The sequence below is a fragment of the Mesoplodon mirus genome (genome assembly GCF_964341445.2).
Source record: "Mesoplodon mirus genome assembly, chromosome: 13".
Classification (NCBI taxonomy): Eukaryota; Metazoa; Chordata; class Mammalia; order Artiodactyla; family Ziphiidae; genus Mesoplodon; species Mesoplodon mirus.
Window position 1 is genome coordinate 65743141 of NC_138989.1, and position 10457 is coordinate 65753597.

The 10457-nt window shown below is 46.4% G+C and overlaps 1 protein-coding gene across 1 annotated transcript; it reads left to right on the forward strand.

Annotated features, from left to right (window-relative positions):
* The first annotated feature begins 1267 nt into the window (after nt 1–1267).
* LOC309814933 (A-kinase-interacting protein 1-like) lies at nt 1268–2118 on the forward strand. Its single transcript, XM_082641202.1, has one exon. It carries the CDS (start codon nt 1408–1410, stop codon nt 2029–2031), a length of 624 nt encoding a protein of 207 aa, XP_082497328.1. The 5' UTR covers nt 1268–1407; the 3' UTR covers nt 2032–2118.
* The last annotated feature ends 8339 nt before the right edge of the window (nt 2119–10457 follow it).

A 10457-nucleotide genomic window follows, 5' to 3' on the forward strand; every position in this document is an offset into this window, starting at 1 on the left:
TGTACTATTATGCCTCCTGCTTTAGTTCTGATTATTTCTGTTCAAAACTATAAGACTCTTCCAACAACCAAAATGGTCCAATAATGGAACTGGCTGCCTCAGAAAAGAGTGGGGCCCCAACTCTGGAAGTGTTTAAGCAGAGGTTTGACAGGGTGCTGTAAAAGAGATTTCTGCAGTAGGTGAGCAGTTGGTCTGGAAACTTTTTAAGGATTCCGTGCACTAGATGCCTTGGCAAAATTCCCTCTGTGAGTTGCTGGAATCTTGGGCAGGTGGCCACCGGCTCCCCCGCTTCCTGGCTCACCCTCCTTGAGAGCCTGGCTCTCCCCGAGGCCCTCTTAGGCCAGATGATGAGAAATCAGCATTCTTCACTGCTCTTCCTGCATTGTTACCAGCCTCTGGGTAACAGGCTTACTTGCACTGGCTGTCATTAGCAGAAATTTTGCTTTCAAGCAGTGACCTAATTGGTTCTTTTCTTAATAAAAAAGAGAGGACATTCCATTTCTACTCTGTTGTTGTCCTACTGTGGGCACTCTAGATTTTTCATTTAGCGCTCTACAGCTGGTTGTTTTGTCTGTATGTGAGTGTGTATGTGTGTGTGTGTGTGTGTGTGTGTGTACCCACCCATGCATGTGCACGTCACGTGGTGTGGTGTGAGGTTTTTGTTGCCCAAATCATCCTATTGCAATTATTTCCTCTTACTGAAATCTTTTGGCACTGCCTGGTGCTTCAGTAAGTAGGCACATGCCTGGATTTGTAAATTGTTGTGTATTAGGGATTTGGTTGGTCAAAGTATGTATCACAAAGGAATCTGACTTTTATCAACTTAATTTAATTTTAGATTCTTAAATTATGAAATATTTCAAGTATACAGCAAAGTACAGAAAAATAGGATTGACCTCCATATATCCCGCTCACTTGAACAAACGTGTGATATTTTGCCTACTTGCTTCAGAATTCTCTCCTTTTGTAGGTGATAAAATATTAAAGGCTGAGACTCTCATCCCTTCTTGCTCTCTCCCTTCAGGTTAGTCACTCACCTGAAATTGCATGTTTTTATATTTTTACTACGTATATGAATGTGGCCATAAACAATATGTTATATTGTTTTGTTTCTTTTTAAGATTTACTAAATCATACTGTAGATAAAATTTGCAGCCTTTGTTTTTCACTTAAGATTGATCTGTGCTGGAGGGCTTCCTAGCGAGGGAGGGGGAGACGGAAATGGAGGGCCTCCGCGCGCATGCCTTCGCCCCTGACACCGAGCCCGCTGGAGAGCGTGTTGGGCGGAGCCGGGGGGTGGCGGTCGCCGGGGAGGTCGAGGCTCTGGGTCTGACCCCGAGCTGGAGCGGGGTCCCGGAGGCCCGCTAACCCGCCGGTGTTTGTGTGTATGTGCCCTCGCAGGGAGACATGGAGAACTGTTTGGCGGCCGCGGCGCTGAACGGGGTGGACCGACGTTCCCTGCAACGCTCGGCTAGGCTGGGTCAAGAAGTGCTGGAGCGGGCCAAAAGGAGGGCGGTGGACTGGCATTCGGTGGAGCTTCCCAAAGGCAGCGTGGGGGTCATTTCCCGGGAGCGGCCCTACAGAGAAAGAGGGCCGGCAGCCGGCCCCCATCGCCTTGTCCCAGGAGAGAGAGAAGAAAGACACCCAACCCTCAGTGCTTCCTTCAGAACAATGGCTGAATTCATGGACTATACTTCAAGTCAGTGTGGGAAATATTATTCATCTGTGCCAGAGGAAGGAGGGGCAACCCACGTGTATCGTTATCACAGAGGGAAGTCGAAGCTGCACTTGTGCTCGGACACTGGGAATGGTCAGAGAAAAGACACCCCCCTTCGTGTTGGAGGCATCGGTCAGGCGTCAGAGTGTGCACTAGAGGCATCCCAGCCTGCTGAGAACATCTCTAAGGACCTCTACATAGAAGTATATCCAGGGACCTATTCCATCACTGTGGGTGTAAATGACTTGACCAAGAAGACTCACGTGGTAGCAGTTGATTCAGGACAAAGTGTGGACTTGGTCTTCCCCATATGACGTTGACCATCGCAGATGTCACCTTTTTCTTGTTTGTTTTTTAAGTATCAAGAAGAATAAAGCTACCATATGTCCTCTTAAAATTTACACATTAATCCTGCTTTTAATGCTGACTGACTGTAGAGGGTCAGCTTTCCTAGGAACTGGAGTTTGTCTCTTTCAGTGCCTACTTTAACTTGAAAGTCCCCTCACCCTCTTCTGCCTGAAGTCATAGTGTAATGATGCTGTCTGAATAGTTTTTACTGCTTGCTTTCCAAGTAAAGGTTAATTATGATAGTAAAGTGAGAAATTTGGAAAAAAAAAAAGATTGATCTGTGCTGATCAATAAAGTTCTCATTGATTCATTTTCAATGTTATAGAGTATTTCATAGTATGATACAATGTATTTACCCATTTTCCTACTGGACATTTGAGTTGTCCCTCCTTCCCCCTTGCTGTCACTGTTGTAAGTAAGGCTGCAGTGAAATTCCATGGACTTGCTTCCTTCCTTGTGGGAATGTTCCCAAGGTGCTGATCCTCGAGGTTGATCTCAAAAATAGGGTGCAGCACTTTATCTTATAGGTGAGAATAAAGGGTATTTTAGTTGTTAGTTTTTTAAATTGTGATAAAATAGACATGGTGTAAAATTTATGATTTTAACCATTTTTCAGTGTGCAGTTCAGTGGCATTAAGTACGTTCACATTGTTGTACAATCATCACCACCTTCCGTCTCCAGAACTTTTTCATCTTCCCAAAAGGAGACTCTGACCCCATCCAACAAAAGCTCCTCTCTCATCTCTCCCCCAAGCCCCTTGTTCTTGTTTTAAGTAGAGGAGGTTACTGTTACTTCCTCGTTCATGCTGTAAACATTTATTACATACCTATCATCTTTCAAACGTATAAATAGGTGCATAAAATTTAGTTTCTGCCATCAAGAAATCCCCAGCCTAGTCAAAGACAGACACGGGAACAATAATATGGAACAAGTGATAGAATCCAAGTGCTGAGAGAGTCCAGGGGCAGAGCAATGAATTCAGGGGCAAAGGTGAGATGAGGTGGAGGAAGTGGGAGACAAGAAAGTCTTTAGAAAGGAAAGAATTTTCAAGCTGAAACTTGAGGTATGAAATAAGATTTTTCCAGGCAAACAAAGGTGGTGGTGTAATGAATTTATGAATGTGCCTTCAAAATCCAAACCAATCAAATATAACTATATTAACTAGGGGTTAACCAGCTTAAGAGAAACCACTGAAGTCTGTGAAACAGGAGGAATTTAATGCTGGGTCTTGGTTACACAGGTGATGGAGGAGCTGAGGTGCCAAATAAGGGCTGATGAGGCATCCAGAGAAGCAACAGAAGGAGGAAGCGCATCCTGACAGCTCTGAGGTCAGACGGTCCAAGGGAGGAAGTAGTGTTATCACAGCCAGGGGCCAGGATCTCCCAAGGGAGACTGGAACCACAGGGGATCTGACAGATAGCAGTTGGAGCCATGGTGGAGACATGCCTCCCCTGGAGAAGCTGCCAGAGATAGAGAGGGAGGGGGATGAGCACCCTCGCTTCTTCCTTTTTCCCATGGTTCACTGGCCATTGGCTGAAAGAACAAAAATGGAACACGGAAGTAATACAGAGATTGTAACGACAGAAAGCAGGTGGGGATGGGAGACAAGCAGAAGAGGTTGATATTAGAGTATCAGAGGAGGGGCCCCATGGAGGCTTCTGAGAAAGGGGCATCTCCTAGTTCCTTCTGGGACCTCGTGATTGGAGAACAGGCTCTGCTAAGTTGGTGTTCAGACTCCTGAGAAGGTCTTCCCTTCGCCAAAACTAATATGGATACTGCTTTTACTGAGAGCCTAACCTGCCAACAGCAGGGGCCATTGCTATGAGGCAGGAGGTAGATGGGCCCCCGGGGCAAATGGTTGGAATTCGCTCCTGTGGACAGATACTCCAAGATGATGTGCGAATAGCAGAGGCTGGGCCCTGCCCAGATAGAAGATAAGAGACCACATATTTCCCATTCTCGAAGTCAGGAGACCTCCCTGACTACACATGTGCAGAAAGGCTCCTTGGAGGTCAAAAGGGGAGTGATGCTGGGACTTCCCTGGTGGCACAGTGGTTAAGACTCCCTGCTCCCCAACCTAAATGCCAATTGACAGACGAATGGATAAAGAAGTTGTGGTACATATATACCATGGAATATTACTCAGCCATAAAAAGGAACGAAATTGAGTCATTTGTTGAGACGTGGATGGATCTAGAGTCTGTCATACAGAGTGAAGTAAGTCAGAAAGAGAAAAACAAATATCGTATATTAGCGCATGTATGTGGAACCTAGAAAAATGGTACAGATGAACCAGTTTGCAGGGCAGAAGTTGAGACACAGATGTAGAGAGCAAACGTATGGACACCAAGCGGGGGATGCCGCGGTGGGGTGGGGATGGTGGTGTGATGAATTGGGCGATTGGGATTGACATGTATACACTGATGTGTATAAAATTGATGACTAATAAGAACCTGCTGTATACAAAAATAAATAAAATAAAATAAAAAAGTTAAAAAAAAAAAAAAGACTCCGCGCTCCCAATGCAGGGGGCCAGGGTTCAATTCCTCGTCAGGGAACTAGATCCCACATGCATGCCGCAACTAAGAGTTCACGAGCTGCAACTAGGAGCCATCAAGCCACAACTAAGATCTGGCGCAAACAAATAAATAAAATTTTAAAAAAGGGTGGGGGAGTGATGCTAAGTGATGCTAACTACCCATAGCCCTCTTCGGTAGAATCCATCTTGGCTAAGAGATTTGTGCGCACACATAGGAAGGTCTGAGATATACCAAGTACAGACTTTGAACCAGGCAAATCAAAATGATTGGCCAAAGGAAACCCGGAAGAAATGTCCCATAAAAGTGATTCAAACTACCATGAAGGCACAACTCTCTCTCTGAGTCCACCTGTGTGTTTATCCACACGTACTGTACTCTTCTTTTCTCCTAATAAATACTTTACTTGTTTCACTACTTTCCGTATTTGTGGGAATTCTTTTTCTGCAGAGCTGTAGGGCCAGGGCCTTGTCACTGACCACTGGTCTAGTGGCTACGATTCAGCGCTCTCACTGCCGCCACCCGACCTCAATCACTGGCTGGGAACTGAAACCCTACTTCAAGCTATTGCAGGCCAAGGCCACCTGAGATCAGCTAAGCCCCCAATGGAGCAGTTTTTCCTGGGGTGGGCAGGTCAGCCAGCCACATGGTGGCAGATTGATTACATTGGGTCTGTTTCATTAGGAAGGGGATAATGTTTTGTTCCCACTGGAATAGGTAGTATTCTGAGCATGGATTTGCCTTCTCCAGTCTTGACACGTAGCACTGTCACCATCTATGAATTTATAGAATGCTTTATACACATAATGTATCCAAACAACGTTACTTCTGACCAAGGAACTGATTTCAACAACTAACAATGGGCTGAAGCTCATGGAAATCACTGTTCTTACCCTGTGGCCCCTTTTGGCCTGAGTGATAGAATAGAAGACTTAGATACAGTGCTAATTGGGATTAACAACCTGAAATGCTGAGGTTTTGGCTTACAGGATGTAGAATATGCTTTGAATCCGTGACCAAAACATGGTGCTGCTTTTCCCACATATGCAACATAGGGTCTAGGAATCAGTGGCTCCCCTAATTATTATACTTAACCCATTCACGGAAATTTTTTTTATATAAATTTATTTATTTAATTTATTTTAGGCTGTGTGGGGTCTCCGTTGCTGCACTCGGGCTTCCTCCAGTTGTGGAGAGTGGGGGCTGCTCTTTTTTTTTTTTTTTTGCGGTACGCGGGCCTCTCAGTGCTGTGGCCTCTCCCGCTGCGGAGCACAGGCCCCGGACGCACAGGCCCAGCGGCCGTGGCTCACGGGCTCAGCCGCTCCGCAGCACGTGGGATCCTCCCGGACCGGGGCACGAACCCGCGTCCCCCGTATCAGCAGGTGGACTCTCAACCACTGCGCCACCAGGGAAGCCCCATTCACAGAATTTTTGTCTGTGGTTCTTGCACCTTTGGAATCTGATGGTTTGGAGGTCTTAGTTCCTAAGAGAGGAAGGTTCCAATGGGAAACTCCATAATGGTTCCATTGAATTGGAAAATGAGAGTGTCACTTGCTTATGAAGTACTGCAGGCATGACTGACCCCAATTACCTGGGGAAATTCGGTTACTGCCACTCAGCTGGGGCAAAGAAGACAATGTCTGGAACTCTGGGCGTTCTCTGGGGTGTCTCTTAGGACTTCCACGTCCAATAATAGAAGCTAATGTAAAAATAGAGCCACTAAGAAAGGCAAGCCCAGTGAAGATTCAGACTTTTCAGGAATGAAGGTTTGGGTCGCCTCACCAAGTAAAGAATGGAAGCAGTTAAGATAATGGCTGAGGACAGAAGGCACGTGGAATGGGGTGGTGGGAGAAGAAAGTCCTAACTATCCACTATAGCCTTGTGAGCAGTTATAGAAACGAGGACAGTAACAGCTATGCATATTTTCTTTATTATTATTATTATTTTTTTGCGGTACGTGGGCCTCTCACTGTTGTGGCCTCTCCCGTTGCGGAGCACAGGCTCCGGACGCGCAGGCTCAGCGGCCGTGGCTCACGGGCCCAGCCACTCCGCGGCATGTGGGATCTTCCCGGCCCGGGACACAAACTCGTGTCCCCTGCATCGGCAGGCGGACTCTCAACCACTGCGCCACAAGAGAAGCCCATATTTTCCCTCATTTATCCACTCATAGTGTTAGCTCACTCATATATGTTATGCATATATTCTGAGTACTTTCTTATTTTCTTTCCTCTTCCTTTCCCTTGATTATCTTATTGTTGTATCATCTTTGTAGAACTGATAGTTCGTGTTAAAATGATCTGTTATGTGTCTGCCTTCCTGTTAGACAGGATCCTTGAGAGAAGGGACCTTTTATCTGTACCTCAAACACAGACCCAGTCAGCAGGGCACACCTCCTGGCCACGTTCTGTTGCTTCTGCCCAGTGATTATCTGCCAACTACTTGGAATTCCCTGCATAGAAACAAAGGGTTAATTCAACTTGGGTTGTCACAGCCCATTAGTAACAATTATCACTTGGCTCAGCAAGCTTGCCCTCCTGGTAAACATTACAAGTGAGGAGTTAGGCATTGTTTAAGGAAGCTGCTGTAATCCATGGAAAATAATAATCATTCCACATATACATTTGTTTATTTATTGAGTGCTTAATAATAATAGCTATTAAGAACTAATATTAGGGCTTCCCTGGTGGCGCAGTGGTTGAGAGTCCGCCTGCCGATGCAGGAGACATGGGTTCGTGCCCTGGTCCAGGACGATCCCACATGCCGCGGAGCGGCTGGGCCCGTGAGCCATGGCCGCTGAGCCTGCACGTCCAGAGCCTATGCTCTGCAACGGGAGAGGCCACAGCAGTGCGAGGCCCGCGTACCGCCAAAAAAAAAAAAAAAAAAAAAAAAAGAACTAATATTAATTGAGTATCCAGGCTGGAGATACAATGAAGACATAGTCCCACCCTAGTGGGAAATGTACAAATAGGTCCTTGAGTACAGGACATGGTGATAAGTGTTATGCCACAGGTTAGGGGGTGGCTACAGGAGCATAGCGGAGCGACACTTAACTTAGGCTGGGAGAGGTCTTCAAGGAAGGCTTCTTGGAGGAGGTGGCCCTTGAGCAGGGTCTCCAAATAAGAGTAGGAGTTCGCTTGCCCAGTGGGATAAGGTATTAGGCACTTTTGGTGCAGGAAGCAATATCTTCTGCTAGAGAGCTTATGCTAGCTTTAGCAGTGGGGTCTGTTGCAAAGACGCACACAGGCAGGAATCATCCACACAGAGGAGACCTAGTACAGCTGGGCCTCAGGTTCTAAGGTCTACGGCAGTGGTTCTAAGGTGCATCAGAATCATCTGGAAGGCTCGTGAAAGCACAGATTGCTGGGCCCCACCTCCAGAGTTTTTGATTCAGTCGGACTGGAGCAGGGCCAGAGAATCTGCATTTCTAACAAGTTCTCAGGTGATGCTGAGGCTGCTGGTCTGAGCACCACACTTTGTCACCCTCCTGTCTAAGACAGGTCTGGCAACCTTTTATTGGTTTTTGTTTCGGCCGCACCCCAGGGCTAGTGGGATCTTAGCTCCCCGACCAGGGATTGAATCCGGGCCCTTGGCAGTGAAAGGGTGGAATCCTAACCACTGGACCACCAGGGAATTCCAAGGTCTGGCAACCTTAAGAGCATAGTTCATGGACCTCGGCCCTTAGCCTTGTGTAATCACCATTATTGTGACTCAGCCACTTTCTCTGTTTTTTTTTTTTTTTTTTTTTTTTTTCAGTACGCGGGCCTCTCACTGTTGTGGCCTCTCCTGTTGCGGAGCACAGGCTCCGGATGCACAGGCTCAGCGGCCATGGCTCATGGGCCCAGCCGCTCCGCGGCATGTGGGATCCTCCCGGACCGGAGCACGAACCTGTGTCCCCTGCATCGGCAGGCGGACTCCCAACCACCGCGCCACCATGGAAGCCCACTTTCTCTGTTTTTGATGTTTTCATCCTTCAGGAATTGTTCCTCACAATCCCCTGCTGCTTTGTGCATCTTTTTTTTTTTTTTTTTTTTGCCATGCTGCTCGGCTTGTGGGACCTTAGTTCCCCGACTAGGGATTGAACCTGTACCCCTGCAGTGGAAGCGCAGAGCCCTAACCACTGGACAGCCTGGGAATTCCCTGTGCATCTTTTCTTTATCTCCCATAGCTGGTTTTGGCTCACTTGGATCCTAACAAGGCCCCTCTGACATTCTGTGCATCTTTTTGGCTTCCCTCTTCGGCTCCTACTTGACCCTTTAGTATTTCTCAGGTCAGATGCTGAAAGGAGAGAAATCTGATTAAGGTGCTAGGTTGCTGCTGCCAGCCAGTGAAGGGGCTTTGTTTGCCTCAGATCCACTTGTGAAGGTGGGATCAGAGCACTGAGGAAGACTCTATTTCCATGACTATGTTGAAACCTCTTTCCTGAGGACCCTCCATAGTTACTGTTCTCCAAGACCAAGGCCTCTTTTCAGTCCTCAACATGTATTTCCTTTTGCTTTACTTTCATCTATTTAGTTTTTTTCTTTTTTAAATAAATTTATTTATTTATTTTTGGCTGTGTTGGGTCTTCGTTGCTGTGTGCGGTCTTTCTCTAGTTGCGGCAATCGGGGGATACTCTTTGCTGCAGTTCACGGGCTTCTCATTGTGGTGGTTTCTCTTGTCGCGGAGCACAGCCTCTTGGCGCTCGGGCTTCAGTAGTTGTGGCACGCGGGATCAGTAGATGTGGTTTGTGGGCTCTAGAGCACAAGTTCAGCTGTTGTGGCGCATGGGCTTTGTTGCTCCGTGGCACGTGGGATCCTCCTAGACCAGGGCTCGAACCCATGTTCCCTGCACTGGAAGGCAGATTCTGAACCACTGTGCCACTGGGGAAGTCCCTCATCTATTTAGTTCTGAATAAGGTATTCATGTGGTTCAAAATTCAAAAGGTTCAAAAAAGCTATGGTATTAAAAAAAAAAAAACAACCTCAAAAAGTTATTTCCACCCCTTCCTCCAGTCACTCAGATGTCCTTCCCAGAGTCAACTAATGTTTCTAGTTTCTTCTAAATCCTTCCAGAAATATTCTATGAATATATAAACATGTACATATATTTTTTCTTTTTGTTTTTTTAAACAAAATTATGGCATACTGTACACACTCTTCTATACCTTGCTTTTTTACTTAAATTTATAAATTGAAGATTGGTCATATCATGACATAAAGTGCTTCCTTATTCTTTTGTACAGCTGCATATTATTCCACCACGGCCATGATTTACAGTTGTCTGTCGATGAACTTTGTTTATAATATGTTGCTATTGCAAACATGCTGCAATAAATTATCCTGTGGGTATATGAATTTGTACAGCAAAATGAAGGATAAATTTCTTTAAATAAATTGGATAATTCCAAGGTATTGGCAGTTGTGATTGTCTTAGGATGGATTCTCCAGAAAATGAACTTTGAAGCAGAATTTTTTGTGCAGGTGGCTTATTAGGGAAGTGCTCTTGGGATCTTACCTTTGAGGGGTCCAGGACAGCACAAGAAGGCAGAGGGAGGAGTTGAACTGTGATGCTACAGAGATATCACAGTCAGTCCTGCAAAGCTGTGTTGAACTGGGGCAAAGGGAACCTGGCCTTTCTACTCCACAGTGGACTACACATTATATACCGGCTGCCTTGGGGGAAGGGAGAGTGACTTTGGGCAGGCGATTCCCTTTAGCCAAGAGCAAACCGAGGGAGAGACTCAGCTATGAATCCTCAGCAGCTGACACTCCCATTAGCTGGGGGCGGGTGTCTGCCTTGGACCTGCAGGGGGCATTTGGGTCATGACTCATGACATCCACTATGGTCTACCATTGAGACAATTGGCTCCTTTTGG

Bases quoted from the DNA above. Each gene is read 5' to 3' on its own strand.
- LOC309814933 (XM_082641202.1), top strand. From the start codon at position 1,408: ATGGAGAACTGTTTGGCGGCCGCGGCGCTGAACGGGGTGGACCGACGT.